The sequence below is a fragment of the Onychostruthus taczanowskii genome, unplaced genomic scaffold (genome assembly GCF_017590055.1).
Source record: "Onychostruthus taczanowskii isolate IOZ18803 unplaced genomic scaffold, ASM1759005v1 scaffold21, whole genome shotgun sequence".
Lineage (NCBI taxonomy): Eukaryota > Metazoa > Chordata > Aves > Passeriformes > Passeridae > Onychostruthus > Onychostruthus taczanowskii.
In genome coordinates this window covers 7,071,526-7,087,845 of record NW_024499351.1, presented here as the reverse complement: position 1 = coordinate 7,087,845, position 16,320 = coordinate 7,071,526, and the positions used below count along the sequence as shown (strand labels likewise).

General features: G+C 38.6%; 1 protein-coding gene across 1 annotated transcript in view; it reads right to left on the bottom strand.

The window, feature by feature from the left end:
- HEATR5B (HEAT repeat containing 5B) overlaps positions 1 to 16,320 on the bottom strand; it is a 56,000-nt gene that overhangs the window by 8,124 nt on the left and 31,556 nt on the right. Inside the window, exons 24-32 of the mRNA XM_041404222.1 lie at positions 15,181 to 15,432; positions 13,057 to 13,238; positions 11,908 to 11,976; positions 9,573 to 9,752; positions 8,663 to 8,900; positions 7,766 to 8,026; positions 6,698 to 6,825; positions 6,365 to 6,509; positions 1,586 to 1,855 (exon numbers count right to left, since the gene is read on the bottom strand). Of these exons, the coding sequence (XP_041260156.1) occupies positions 1,586 to 1,855; positions 6,365 to 6,509; positions 6,698 to 6,825; positions 7,766 to 8,026; positions 8,663 to 8,900; positions 9,573 to 9,752; positions 11,908 to 11,976; positions 13,057 to 13,238; positions 15,181 to 15,432 (1,725 nt within the window). The remainder of the gene's footprint in view (positions 1 to 1,585; positions 1,856 to 6,364; positions 6,510 to 6,697; positions 6,826 to 7,765; positions 8,027 to 8,662; positions 8,901 to 9,572; positions 9,753 to 11,907; positions 11,977 to 13,056; positions 13,239 to 15,180; positions 15,433 to 16,320) is intronic.

Sequence of the window (16,320 nt, the reverse complement as noted above, 5' to 3'; positions counted from 1 at the left end):
CATTCATCACTGCTACTGAAGTGTATCATAACAGAAGTCACACAAGCCAACAATTGAAATGCTGCTGTCTGTTCAGGAATGATGATTTAGCTACTGAAGCTTTGTCCCACATGGCATGTGATAGCAATCTGGATGACATACCTTGTAAGCACCTCAGAAAAGGATCTACATATCACTAGGGTCTTATAAAGAGCAAAAATAAGAGGTCTGGAAACAAGAATCCAAACTAAGCTACTGCACTTTCCAAGTAAGGTGGTGTGCCCCACCTTACTAGAAGCAAAGAAAGGAAGCTGTTTGGGAGTCTCAAATCGTGGACAAAGGCTGTAGCAGTTTCAATAACACGTGCTGACAGACTTTAAGCTGCTACAGGACTAGGAGAAGAGTGCTGTTGGGTTTAGGCATGCAAAATCAATCTACAGATCACTTCAGACAGTCAAGCCTCTTCCCGTATCTCTTCTATGCTTCATTTTCCCACATCTGTGGAAACACAAATCCTGCCATTTTCCCACTTCTGGGAATGCTGTGAGGATAAACACATGAAGTAAAACAATTACAACAGGAAGGGACTGCTCTTTAAACTAGCAGTCGTTTCTGAGCTGCCTGCAGTGGCCACTTGCCAAATGGTGGGAGTAACACCCTCACTCCAGACAACACAAAATACTCTTTTTGCCCACCCTCTTTCCATCACTCCCTCTTTCCATCATTTTGCCCATCACTCTCTCAAAAAAACCCCCAAAAATCGGGAATCAAATAAAAACAGGACATGACTCCAACTCAAAATCTGTTGTTCCTTAAAAAAGTGCAAGGCACAAATTCACAAATTTCTGTTTGAAGACAAGCCATATTGTCTTTTGAGCATAACTTTGTCCAAATATGTCATTTGCAGCGCACCTCATTAGGGGACCAACTTTAAAATATCTTATCTATAAGAGTGGGTGAAAATTCCCAAAGATTCTTGAGACAACAGTCAAGTAATTTGCTCTCCAAAACCCAGAAGTCAAAGAGCACAGCTTCCCATGTAATTGTGTCCTTTACCCATGAACTTCACTCAGTGCAATTATCCCAGCTTACACACATCCTTTGTGACAGTCTTCCTGGGCAGAAGAAAGCTCTATTTAGTTTATAATCACATTGGGAACGACTGACAGCCAACGGCTGCAAGGCCAAGGTACCAGAGATGAATTGTGCTGTTTTTCCCTCAGTAAGATTGTCTTTTCATACAGCTGCTGCTTTTCATGAACTTTTCAGGAATTTAATTATCTCCAAAATGTCTGTGTTTTTTAACAATATGATTAAAAATTGACCGAAAGGTTTCAAAAGCATGAAAAAGGGGAAAAAAACCAACAATGAAATCAGATTGGTACAGAGCTAATTTCCTCAGCAAATGTGCAGCGCACAGGTGCAAACTTAAAATCAAATTTCCTTTATGTTGCTCACTGGAAAAACCTGAATTTTTATTTAGTTAATTACCTAAATATTATTAATAGATGGCCCTTAAAGCATTCATAGGAATATCTTTACAGTTTGTTTTTAGCATGATATCCTCACTGTGCTACCACTCACTCATTCTGTTACAATGCCTTACCTGCTGGAGAACACAGAGAAGGCAGGTCAGACAGAATATTAACGGTGGCAGCCACAAGACGAGCACTTTCCTCAGAGAGGTGGGATTTGGCAGCAATATGACTTGGAGAATCTGACACTTTTGAACTCAGATGGGGCATGTGTCGTACTAGGATGAACATGAGCAATTCCATGGCTGCAAAGACTAGAGATTTGCCAGGCACAAGACCACCACTCTCGCCTCCCTCTCCTAAAGCAAGAGGATTTTCTTTTTCTTCATTATCATCTTCATCTGAAAAAGGAAAGAAATCTCTGAGGAGACACTTAAGATTACATGACACACTCTTCACAAGTTAAAATCAAGAGTTAAAAATCAAGAAGGAAAAGTTGCTGTACAGTAAGATAGGACAAACATGGCTCATGTCAGACTAAATGTTTTAGTTAGAATGACTTAAAGGGGTTTAGAATACCTTAGAAGTACTGTGATTGCAACAATATTTAATAAAAATAATTCTGGAACTAGAAAACAAATGTAGTATTGCGCAAAATAAAACTACAGCTAATTGTCTTGCTTCTCTTAAAAACGATTGTAAAATTAACAACAACCAACGACAAATAAACAGCCAGCACAATTTTTTTTTAATTTAATAGCTATTAATTAAATGTTCCACCCCGACAAAATTTTATTCTAGCCTAAACTGATTATGAAACAAGAGAACAGAAAAGCACTGTAGGATTCTATGTCTATCTGAGTGTATTCAGTTCAAAAAGTCTCTCTTTTGATGGCAGCTTGGCCAGCTGCAGTCTTTCCTTCTCCCATTAAACAGCAACAGAGATTCAGTAAGGCAAAGCTGGCCTGAACTACCCCTATAGAGCTCCTATGAATTTAAATGATTGCTACTGTTATCACATTCATCAATCTGAAAAAAGCAGCTTACTGGGCTGACAGTAAACAATTCCATTAATTCATATGAAGGAACAGAGCCTGCATTTTCAGTTGTGCTGGTTCCTCAAGTTCCAGCAAAATTTTCTCCCTGTTTTTACATGGAAAACGGGAAAAAGCTATCAGTTGGGGGTTTTTTTATCAACAGCACATTGTGCCACATTAAGATAGTAATTTTCCTTAATAAGAGAGTATTCTCTGGGGTTTACTTCACTTCTTTCAGGTAACAGAAAATCTGGCACACCTACCCAACTTAACCAGGTACCAATGAACTATTTGCCATGTTGCCTCTTGGAAAGTAATTTAACTAGCAAAGATGGAAACAGTATATCTAATACGAGATATTTTTTAAATGGTAAAGGAATGATTGAACAGGATGACTCTCTCTTAAAAGGAAGATGTCACTAAAAGTACCTCATAAAGTAGCTTTCAGACTGGTGGTCAAGTTTTGAGTATCTCCAAGCATAGAGATACTACATCCCTGATCATCTGCTCTTCTGCTACACCGCTCCCACAGTGACCAATTTTTTCCTGGTATCCCATCTGGATTTCACTGCTGCAGTTTGTGTCCTTGCCTCTTGTCCTTCCACCACACGCCCTTCAGAAGACTCTGGATTGGCCTTGTCTTTAAATCTCCTCTAAGAAGGGGGTTTGCTGCTCTATCCCATATTAACCCTCTCTTCTGCAGACTAAGTAAGTTCAGCTCCCTCAGCCTCTCCTCATGGGTCACACACTTCACCTCCCTAAGCAGCTTAGTGGACTTCCATTGAACTTCCTTCATGTTTGTCAAAGTCTGTCTTACTCAGAATGAGGAGGAAGGGCAAAGAAAACTGGACACTGCTCCAGATGCATCTTCATAACCGTATCCTTAATCCACTGGTCATGCTTTTCTAACACAGCCCAATAACAGAGGTGTCAGCATTGCACAGGTTTCACACCAGAGATTCCCACACACCAACTCCTTCTCTGGCAAATCTGCTATCCAGTCTGTCAGCCCACCAGCCTATACCAATGCACATTCCATCCCAAATGCAGGATTTTGCATTTGCCTTTGCTGAACTTCAGCAGGTTCTCAGACCTGCAATTCAAAATTCCCCTTATAGGCAGCACCACCCTCCTGCACACCCACCACCTGCCCAGTTTGTTATCATCCACAAATTTGCTGAGGGTACATTCTCTTCTATCTGTCCTATGGGCTTAACAGTAGCAGACCCAATACTGATCTCTAAAGAACACCAGTTGCAACCAGCTGCCAGTCACACTTGAGTCACTAAGCTCCATTCAAGCACAGCAGCCCAACAAATTATCCTCCTACTTTTCAGTCCACATCACTCCAACTTGACAATGATATTGTAGAGTACTGGGTCAAAAGCCTTGCAGAAGTCTAAGTAAACAATATTCACCACTCCACCTTCAAAGCCAGTTATTTCATCACAGAGGGTGATGAGACATTAATTGCCCTCAGTAAATCTGTGCTATTTCAAATCACATTCTTCTACCTGATGTACTAAGAAGTGGTTTCAAAAGAAATTTACTCAAAAACCTTTCAACAAGCATAGCAGGCTTACTGGCAAGTTCACTCAAACCCCACCTCATGCCTTACTCAAAGTTAGTCACAGCATCTCATTTTTGCCATTCATTGGAAAGCTTTCTTAAGCACCACAGCTTTACAAAGATGACTGCAACAAACTTAGCAGGTCATCAGCCAGCTCCCTCAGATGCACCACATCTGCTACCAGGGTATGGCCAGCTTTTTTGTGAGCAGTCCCTAACTGGATGCTCACCAGCTTTTGCTACCACTGCTCTCCCTAGGCATGCTCATTAGACACAGACACAGGAGGAGTAAGCAAAGAAGATCATAATGCCTTAGTTTTCCTCTAGTGTGTTTTGTCATTAGATCACCCAATCGATTCAGCAGCAGGTCCAAATTTCCTCTGAGGACAATGTATCCATAGAAGTTGTTCTTGTCACACTGGATGTTCATCATCATTCTCAGCTCCACCTGAACTGTGCTTTCCCAGTTCCACTCCTCCATACTCAGGAAGATTTCAGTAGTCTTCCTTGGCAGCTCACCCCCATTTCCAACATCCATGCACTTCCATGTCACATTTGAGCTCGGTCAGAAGTTCCTGTTCAGCCAAGTCAGCCTCCTGCCATGACCATTGTGAATGAGCTTTATTTTGCTACCAAAGATGAACCATCTCTCTTTCCTTTGCCCTTCAAGAAAACTTGCCACAAGATCTCATCTACAAGCTCCCTGAACAAGCCAAAGTCTGCCAAGTCAGGCCAAAGCTTCTGTTCCTTCCTTCCTTCCTTCCTTCCTTCCTTCCTTCCTTCCTTCCTCCCTTCCTTCCTCCCTCCCTCCCTCCCTTCCTCCCTTCCCCTTGAAATTATTACCTCCACTATCACACAGCTGGTATAGCCAGAACTACCATTAACCTTCGTAACTGTTTCTTCTGTAAAAGTGCAGAGCAAATCCACTGAGCCCCACCCTTCTCTGGACTGTCCAGCATCTGGACTGAAGAAGTCTGTGCTTCATACACTTCTAAGTGTTAGTCTCCAGCAGTGTCACCCTTCCAGCACATGACTGGATGGTAAAAGCCTTTCATGAGACTCCCACAGCTTGACTGGAATGCTTCTTTGGGTTTAACATGGCTTCATTCACCTCCTCTTCTTGATAAGGCAGCCTGTGGCTCCTGACTAGTATCACCTTCACTTCCTTTCAGTGTTATCAGTTCTGATCTGTCAAAGTAAGACAGCTGGCTCCTCGTCTCTTGCCAGATCTCTACAGTGTGCTCCAACTGTATATCTGGAGACAGAGCCTTTTGTTGCGGGATGTCACAGTATTGGAGCCGCCACCTTCATGCAAGCATCATCCTCCAGGGCCATATTCCAGCAGAGTCTATGGCTGCCTCTCCTTCTGAGAAACATGGGACTTCAGCTCGTGCACGTGCAGGACCTCTGAAGAACATTTCATTCCCCCATTTACCTTTCCTGACACCACAGAGTCTGCTCACCTTCACAAGCATTTCCTTCACAGGTGGGACCAATGTCACTTCCAGCCATGGCTGCACAGACAAGCCTCTGGAGCACAGGCAAATCAGCATTTTCACCTGAATTTCAAACCTGGTCATTACACCTCTGATGTAGCAGACATGATTGTCCCTCAGTCAGCAGACTGTTGTTGTATGTCACTGCCACCATTATGCTGACTCCAGCAGTACTGTACAGTCTTGAGCAGCGTTTCTGGGCAGCATGAGCATGCCTTCCCATGCCAACTGCCTTGCTCCTGTTGCACACCCTGTTCCCAAAGATCCTGGTAGCTGACACACCCTGAGTGCCCTGAATAAGTAAAGTAAGAACCCAGGTGCAAGTCTGCTCCACTTCCTGGCAAGATCTCCTGGGCAGGCAACTTTCCATACTGGTTTCAGGAGCAGTTCACTCACCTCATGGATGTCAGTTGTGCCAGAGACACATCACAATACCCTGTACTGGTGGCTAAACCATTAAAATTCACAAAAAATGGTAACTGAAGTGCTAAGGAGGCAGTCAGTAGAGAAACATTAAGGTATTAATAAGGGGTGTGCTGGCTATGACTTGCACCACTCACCACTCTTGCTCCAGAAAAATGAATGAAAATCATGACACGAAATGAGAATGATCAGAGGAAGAAAAAATACAGCTTACAAGTGTTAAGAAGTCAGCAAGTAATTATGAACACAATCAAAATTATCTGTAGAATACACAGCATTTTCCTCCTCAGTGTAACCATACTCTAATGCAACTGAGTTCTTTTCCCAATATGAAAACCTGTTGTTTATTTACTCTGCAAAGCAAGCCGTGTTTACAGAATCTTACTTAGTGTGTTCCTTTTTTCCTGCAAATAATCTTGAGCTGCTCTTACTATCTGCTGGACAACTCCTGTAACCAGTAGCTGGACTGAAGGAGGATCCCAGGTCAGGAGGAGCCGGTGAAGCACACTCAGAAGTTCAACACCAAGGAGCTGCAGTGAAACAAAATACATAGAAACACATTAATTAGGACTAAACAATTTCTAATTGTTATGCCACTTGCTTATGATGAACAAATACTTTTCTCACACACAAAAAAAAATTACAGCTCTTGTAATCATCATAGATGAAAGACCAAGACCTGGAAAAAGCTGATTGTTACAACATGCTCATACATTACCTGATCTTCTGCAATATGGATCCTGGCACAAGGGGAATCCAATAAAGTATGTAGTGCTTGTAAGCAAGACGTAACATGCTCTACGGGCTCTTCAGGTCGTGGTGAACACAGAAACTGTATGCTAACACCTGAAAAGAGCAGTAGTTAAAAAGTATGTTCATATAATCATAAAATCAAGTTTTCTTTTAAAATTTTTGTAAGTATAGCAGGTTCTTAAAAACTTTAGAAAGATAGCTGTTTTTCTCAATTCTTCTTCCTTTCAATTAAAAGAGTCTATGCAGAAGAATTGTATTTGTTTCCTCTTCTGCATCACGTCTTTCCCAAAATTTGGCAGGATAAATAATACACACTGACAATAAGCAATTTAAGATTACTGAACAGAAATCCATACTTTCTTCTAAAGATCTGTAAGTCAGACATATGAATTCTTCAGTTGTAAATTGAGTTTCATTTTCTTGAACTCCTTTAAATGTAAGGACAAACGAAATGAAGTTAAGCTCCAAAAATCATGCAATATTCATCTTCTCTTTATGGTACTTAATTCCAGATTTAATTGTCTGTATCTCAGCAAACTTCTGGCATTCCTCAGAATAAGAAATTACATTCACCTCTTAAAGCTGTTAGGTAACACCGAAGGGAAACAGCGAATGCTACTCACTGATGAAAAACTGATGAAAAAGCTACTCCATGTGATTTGCCAAATATCAGTCTCTACTAAGCAGTGTTTTACAGGGGTGTGTGTTTTAATTAACCTCACAGCTTTTGCATCTTTGAAGCATAACATTTTGTATCACCTGCATTATACTGCAGTGTAGAACAGTTCCTACTCATTTTGTTCAATTACGTAAATCACAATAATCACACTGACAAATATTCTGTCAAAGCTACAAAGAACACAGAAGGCAGAAAGATAAGAGGAAGGATGAGACAGAGGTTTTCAAAACTTTACTGTCCAAACATGTAATGAATTTTAAACGTCACAGATTTCAAGCAAAGTATCTTTTCTCAGTTTCATCGTGTTTCATACCATAATATGCTGCTACTGAATTCTAAACTTGTAACTCTTACCCAAAATTAAGTGCATTCGATCTTTGTTTATCTCTGGCAATGATTTAGTGCTAGGTGGAGTTCCAGGTGTCTGGTTTAGCATAATGGATGTAGCACGTTTCTGGGAACTGGGCATTGCTGCAGCAGTCTCTTCTGTTGACTCTGACACGTTGAATCCTGTACTGTTTAGCCAAAGTGCCACTGCATGTAGTATGGGAGCCCAGGAGTTTCGGTAATGCAGTCTAGCTGTGTCAATTGTTTCTGGAGTGTAAAATGCTCCTCCTGTTAAATTAACAAAGCAAAGGTAAATTCTAAAATTCTCTGCAAATAACAGATAAAAAGTATGCACTCAGAATTTATTAGTACATTTATTCTGGGTGTGCTTGATACGAACATAATCAGGTACAACACTTGTTAGTGGCAGTACATTCCAACTCTCCTTGTGTAGCAGCAATATTAGTACCTCTCATAAGAAAGTGCACTGATGTCAATAAAGCAGTAAGAAGAGAGCAAAAAAGACAGGCACAGTCATCAGATCTTGCAGCATTTTTCATATAGAGCATTCACTCTTAATTCAGTAAAATACTGTGAAACAGTGTCTGCTCTAATCTCAGGGGCTGTTTTTCATACAACCAAAATCTTTTTGCATTTGATACCAAAGTATTAGAGGTAAAGAAGTACTCTTAATTCCACAAAGACATAATTTTAATGATCTCAATTATTTGAATAAAGAGTATATTCATTGCAAATTGAAGGAAAAATATTCAAAGTTAGAAAATATTGTTATTACATTCTCAGACAGAAATTTATCACTTGCATAAAAAACATGTATACCAAATAATTTATAGAATAATTCTGAATGTCCAGCTACAGTTTCTTTCTGTTTTGCAGAACACAACAAGAAATTTCAGAGCATACCATCAGGTGGAAGCTGGGTAGCAAATTCAGCTGGTAAAGTTAAAAGAGCGTAATCTTTCAGCGCAGCCAACCAGAGACGGCTCAGTGCCGGCAGTTCAGGTTGTACAAGCGTTATCAAACTGTCTGGTGGCAACTCATCCACGGTACCAAAATCATCCTCATCCTCCTCTGTGCTCTTTGAAACACACTTTGGTTTGGTTTCTGCTTCTTTCTTAATTTTCATGGCAACGACATACACCTGCAAGTAAAACATGTCAACGTATGTGCTGTGAGATTCTAAAAAGAAAGGAAAGCAGCAGCCTTTCCTATGTATGGATGTAATATCTGTGTGAATGTAACAGATTCTACACAGATAAAATTCACCAGAAAATGACTGGAAAAAAGAGACTTTCAACACAACTCCATTTTATTTAAATCCTTTCTTTTATTTCTACCAGTATATATATAATGCTTAGCTTCATAAATGGGACTTTCCTAAAACAATCTGGCCACATACTTTCTTCCTAAAAATGTGTCAATCATAAACACTTGTCAGAGTTAACTAACTAGTTGGTTCACTAGTCAACTAAGTGCAGTTTTTCCCCAGAATATATTTTAAGGTTGTTTAATTTTTAGGGATTTTTGTTTTGTTTGTGGGGTTTTTTTTCAAGTTTAAGAGCAGTAAGAAGGGAAAAAAATTCAAAATCTGATCAGGAATGAGTGCATATTTTTACACAGGAAAGTGCAACACAACAAAGAACAATCAATTTAAATATGGCTCAACAGAATGGCAGAGAAGGATAGTGAGTTTAAAACATCCCAGGAGTAAAACTGCAAGAGGTGAGGAGAAAGGCATGTACAGGCACTATGATGCTGCTATGACACTGTAAAACCTTTCCAAACTTTGACAGATTTAATGGTCGTGGTTTACCTCAGCCCATGCTTTGAGAACAGCGAGTTTTTCCATAGTAGTTGCGCTCTCTCGGTAAAGCTGGCTACAAGATCCCTTTCCTGCTTGCACTTTATCCAAGGAAGAGACAAGAAGGTTGTGAACTCGGCGAAGATCATTCAGGTCACTTACAACCCCACTTCCTATCCAAGCGCTACATACCTAGACAACAAAGTTTAGAATCACTCTAAACTAGCAAAAAAATCCAACAACCTCCTAAATGAAAAAAAAAAAATTAGTAAGAAAACCAAACCCAAAACAACCAACAGGAAAACTTAGCCACTGTTTTCCTGCTTAAGACAAATAAATCATGTTTTCTTTTTTTTCTCCCCAGACATGACAACAGAATTGCTCAGGTGAGTGGTTATAGAAGCTATATTTGCAATGCCTATTACAAGGGAACTTAAGAGACATGGAAAATATTTTAAAATTTTTTTCAATCCTTCATAAATAGATTGTAACGATTTTTTTATTTTGTTCCCAAGCGTCTGGTCAAATCATTCAGGTAATGAGTCACTGCACTCTCTGTGAAGAATATATTGGACAGCAATCAACAACAGTATACCTTAAAAACCCTCACATCACAAATCAATATATAAGACGCCCCACCAGTGGGAAGTTTTCAAATTATTTATGTCAAGAAAACACCTAGAAATTATTTGGAAGATTGAGCTATAATCTGAAATCCACAGTTCTATACCTAGAACAATCTGTCCGCAATGGTGGACAGAGAGTTGGGTGTCTCTCAATGTTTCATTTGAATTAAATGGATCCTAACAAGTACTTAAAGTAACAAACAACACACAGATTGGCTGCTCCTGACTAATGCTACACATTGGCACTCATCCTCTGAAACATACTCATGCCAGACATAAGGCAGGCAATAGAAGAATACTGGTGCAGCTCTGTCCTTCAAAGAGGAAAAGGGACAAATTCTTTCAGAAGTGCTGCTCTTATTCTGGAGATTATTCTACAAGGATGAGGATCAGAAGCAAAAAAACTCACAGAACTCAAGCAGTTCGGGCTTTGCAAACTCTTTTTACAAGCCATTTTTGACCTATCTCAAATTTATTTATTTTGCTTTTAAAGAACCTGTTCCATGACATCCTTTGGGGAAGGAACTCTCTCATGATCAGGAGTGACAGACATACTTAGAAAAAAAAAAAATTTAAACACAAACACTAGAAGTGTCCAAAACAGATACAGGACAAAGCTGTTGAAAACTTCTCACAAAACTGTCACAGTAGGAATAATACTAGCTTCAATCCTGCTGCTGAGCGAGTCAACATCAGTTTCACTAATGACATAAAACTATAACAACATCCAGCTCCTTCAGGTAAGCTCTTTGTCCGTGTAACTTCTAGAGCAAGTTAAATATCCAACCTAATTTCCAACCACTGGATCCTGTAAGTGAATACATTTGCTTTGAAACTGGTTGAATAGAGAAGATTTTGACAAGTTATAAGGAATGTTAAATGTTTTCACACAAATGCCTCTTCATTGAAATGTGCAGAAACATTCTGTAAATCAGGATTTTTCCTACAAGTAGATACCAAGTTATGGCATAATTGAGCAATCTTTGCAAGTTTTGCTGAAAATTACGAGTGTAAAAGAATAACAGAAAATCACACTCCTGATGACTCAAATTTACTAAACAAAACTCAGAAACACAAAGTTACCATTTTAAAACTAATGTTTGCATAGCTAACAAAACTGGTTCTTTAAACCACAGTAGTTTCTTTGGCTGTGAAAGCCACATACTACTACAGCTATGTGGCTGATAGTTGATTTAAATGGAAGTACACAAGATCACACACAAGAAAACAATCCTGCACACATTCAGAAAAAAAAAATATTTTAGCAAACTTTCAATGAGAAGTTGTAACTATGACTGTAATGAGAATGCTCAGATCTTCTACATTCTAAAACAGAGCATTAAACTGAACAGAAGTTTAGTGTTTAAAGGTAAATTGTCAGTAATGCAAATATCTGATCAGACTGAAAGACAATAAATAAACTTCTACTGGTCTCATTAAGCAAATAGGTTTTTTTCCTTTTTTTTTTTTTTCTTTTTTCTTGCAGGATTGATATGAAGACATAGTTCCAGATACATTTTTTGATGTAGCTCCATAAAAGGACTTCTACACATCTGAGGAACAAAATATATTACTAAGAAACTCAAAAGATGTTGTGAAAACATCACAGCTAAAGTTTACAACATCTTCCAGCCATTTGATGCTATTTCTCTTTTGTATCCTTCTTCCAAAAAGAAGGAAAATTAGTTCTGCTTATAGTATGTGACCGTTTTCCACTGTACCTGACAGGCCTTTGCAGTTATATCAGATGGTGTATCTTGGGAAAAGGCTGGCCTCAGAGCAGCTCCAACCTGTTGATAAGAAGAAAAGTTAAAAATCCAGCTACAGTAATAGGGACACAGTGTTGTTTATCTCACCTTGTTTAAGGCTCAAGGACAAGTACAGAATAAGCAAGACAAGATTGCCAAAATTTGGCATTGTAGTTACATACCAAAACTGTCCTTGCTGTCTAGCAAACATTTGCAATAGCAGTCTTTAAACAACAACAACAAAATCTTAAACTACTTTTTTCCCTGCTTACCCCACTGCCTTTTTAAGTCTCAACTATCTTTGTGAAATATGTGGTATTATCTTCCCTCTGTTAATGAGTATCATTTTAATCACTACTGTATTACAGGTGCAACTTCTGTTAAGGATCAATAAACCAATGACAATTTCATGTCCAAAAGACGTGAAGTATGAAATTAAATGTTTATGGCTGGATTTGCATCAAGCCCACAAATCCATCAAATACTGACTGAAAAATGCCTTTCAGGCAGTTGCTATATGGCAATATTTTTCTGAAACAAAAGGAACCAAGTCACAGAGAAAGAAGCAATGGTTACAGCTCTACAAAAGGAAGAAGAAAAAGGTAGGAAGTGAAAAGGATGAAAGCCTGCCTTTAGAAAGATCTTGGAAAGATCTTGATGACAGAGTGAAAACAAAAGGGGTGACAGAGTTAAGCTATGCAACAAAAAAAGCACGATAATATCCCCAAATAAATTTTTTAATTGCCCACTTCCCAGTGATATACTTTTGTAGTTTTCATTTAAACAGAAGTACATTCACTAATTCCCAAGAAAATCTAGAAGTGAATGAACAATATTTTCCAATTCTTAGCTCTATAAACTAATAGCCACTTTTGCCAAAAATTAAGTGTAACTTAAAATATTTGGCTTTCAAGCTACTGAATTTTAATTTTATCAGCTACTAAATTACAATAGATAGAATGAGATACAAAAATAAAATTTGAAGAGGGAAGTGAGTCTCTGTAGCACATTTTCACACACATCTTCTCACAGTATTTTTTGAAATTACAAAATGTTCTCAAAGCTAACACTGGTATATTGGCATAAATACTCAATTTCCTGAACTTATGAAGGAGGTCTCACATTCGCCTGATACTGCTCCAGTATCACATGGCCTGGAAACTCTGGCTCAGGAACGGATGCAAATTTCTTGATAATGTCCTCAAGAGCCTGAAGCCCCGCCATGCGGAGCTGGTTGCTGTGGTCCGTGGCAGCCATGAATGCCATTCGGATAAGGTCAGAGAGATGCAGTACTAAGAAGTCATCTTAGAACAAAACAGAAAGAACTATTTAGTAACTTAAATGATAGCTAACATGATGAATACTTGCAACATTATCCTCATTGACATGCATGAATTTTACCTATTCGTTTTCACAAGTCCACATTTAATGCATGGAAGAAGCAGGAAAGAATGTAACCTAGTTTGCTTTCTTGTTTTCCACTTCCCCTCCCCCACAAAGTGATTTCTATGACTTTTATTCCTAAGACAACCTTAAAAACTGAACAGAAACTGTGTAGCATGAAGTATGTAAATGTGGCTAAGTAGCTTAGAATATATTAAAACATTTAGTAAAGCTAATTTGAATGATCCCCCAAACATATAGAAAATCTTCAAGGCAATTCCAGCTCGAGTCCTGTGCTTACAGTGACCCCTGCTGATATCAACACCTAAATCTGAGTCTGCCTCTGGTTCTCCTCCCAAAAACCACATCCAAGGCTGTAAGCATACAGACAGGAAAAATACATAGCTTGGTAACAATTCTGAAAGGATTATTCTTCTCTAGATATTCATTTGATTTCTTTTCTTACTATCAATTTGAAATTACCACATGTACAACTAACATGAAAATAAATTATTTAACAACATCCACTGTGACTAATGAAACCCATAAATTGCCTAAGCTGTTTTCAAGTCTCAAGGTAAAAAAGGAAAATGATTTTGTGGCTGAAACTTTTCAGAGGCATATGAGTAAAGAAAGACTGAAAATCACTTTGAAACTACAGTGATAAAAGTCTGCACTTCCTTTTTCAAACAATCAGAGACAATGGTAAAATTTGAAGATTTTAGCAGCTGCATGTGGGGGGCAGAATATTGCTGAGTTTTCCTTTTTACAATGATACCAAACACATCAAAGTTCACTTTAAATAACTAGAGATAAAATTTTCCAGATTATGATACGCAATTCTCTGCAGGACCCTACAAACAGCAGTTATTTCATTATTGTCTTTGTAATACAATGCCATGACAAAATAAACTTTCCTTCCTAGTCTTCAGTGGCCTTGGCCTCAAATCAAGTCAAAAACCAGATTCTCACAAAAGCAATGCACAGTGCTGGAACCAGGCTGCAGTAAAGCAACACAGGCAAAGATGTGATAAGTCTCCATATCACAACAGACACCCTCAACAACACAGACACCAAAATCCATTAATGTCATACATTCTAGGATGCTCACAATATTCATCCTACATACACAAAGTCTTCATGAGCACTACACAGGTGAACCCAAACAACCACAAACAGGGACAACTCAAGCACAGACACCTCACACTATTTGAAAAACATTTCTTCACAAAACTAGTATGCCATCTAGGACCTCTCAATTTTGATCCTCTAACTCATAAAACTACCTTTGGAACATGAGCTTGAAAACCAAGATTTATCACTCTCATGGATACCAAAAGAACGAACCTTATAAAGTCCATGTCTTTTTATAACTCCCTCCCACATCCCCCTCCTCTCTGCCATAGCAGAATAGCAATAATTACCTAGCTTGATCCCTTCTTTTTTTTCTTTTCTAGCATCTCTTCAGATTGGAGATGCTAAAATAATCTCAAGTTTAATTCATTGCTGTCATTGCATTAAACTCTGAAAACACTCCCAACTTGCCCTTAGCTAGAAGTTCATTGCTTCTGTTCCAGAACTGAGAAAACCTTTGCATCTCCAAGGTTTTTTCCCCTAAGCACACCAGTCTTTCAGAACTGGTATGTTCCAGAAAACCTCATTCTTTGTGCTATGGTACTGTACCTACAGTGATTATAAAGACACAGTTTTATTGATTATTGCTAGGCATTTCCTTTGGTTTTAACCATTTGAATGAAAGAATAAGCACTTATGATTTTTTTTCTTGGTTGTGTAATCTTAAACTGTAAAGAGGTTTCAAAATGAAAGTAAAAAATTAAGAACAAATCCAAAGCTTGCAATTACTTTTTGGGTTTTTCAGTCTGGCTGAACGAGCCAGTGCCAGGTCGAAGTGTGCCTTGTTGGCATTCTCACACAGCATGATAACCCGGCACAGACAGTCTGCTGCAAACACTCGAGTGGCCCAGCGAGGTGCTACAGAAGGCTTGGACTTGTCCTCTTCACCCAAGGTGGTAAACATTGTGTCATCATCCATCTCATCCTTCTTCTCCAACTCCTCATCCTTCCCTCCTCCCAAGGGAGCAGCAGTGCTCATGTCTATGACATGGAACAATTAAAAGGAAGAAAAACATGCCACTGTTAAAATCCACAGAAGGCAGTTAAGGACATGAGTTCAAGTCTTTCCTTATATTGAGATTCAGAACAGACTAATTCTTCTGTAGAAACATTTGACAAATGTCCAAAAGCAAGAGCGTTAAAAGAAATGGTTGTCACCTCTGTTCTAGGTTAAATTACCCTGTATCTGTCTTACATCATATGAGATAAATTCCTGTAATATTAATTCTCCACAGTTACCAACTATAGGTGAATACCATACCTAAATTTCCCAGTTTTGTAAATAAACCCATGAAACTGCCAATAAACAAGATAAGGCTTAGAATTAAAATAATTATTAGGCTCATAATAATAAAGGAATCAGCTTAGCTTTGAACTATTCAGCTTCCATTTCAAGTGGAAGACAAAAAGCAAGTTAAACTGAAGCAAAATTAGAAAGCTCCATGCCATGGGACAGCTATGCAGCCAAGTAGGCCACTGACAGCACCCAAAAATGTAACTAACATTCAAAAAATTATTTTCTCTAGGTGTAGGTTAGAGACTTCATTTCAGAAAATAAAAACTATTTCAGGGATTACATAAAAAACCAAAAGCCAAACATGGACCAAAAAATCCCTCATCAAACATGCATCTATATTTTGCTATTCAGAAATGAAAACAAATCCTCAATGACACGGTTTAAATTAGCAAAACGCCAAAATACTGACAAAAATTACCTCAGCAATAATTAGAAGAGAATTAAAGGAAATTATCGCAATGCATGCTTCTTAGAAAGTCTAAATTTAAGCAACTGAAGAGCCAAGACATTCAATAAAGAAAAAGGCTACGGCAAATCAAACATGGATGATGCTAATGCATAACAACAGCATT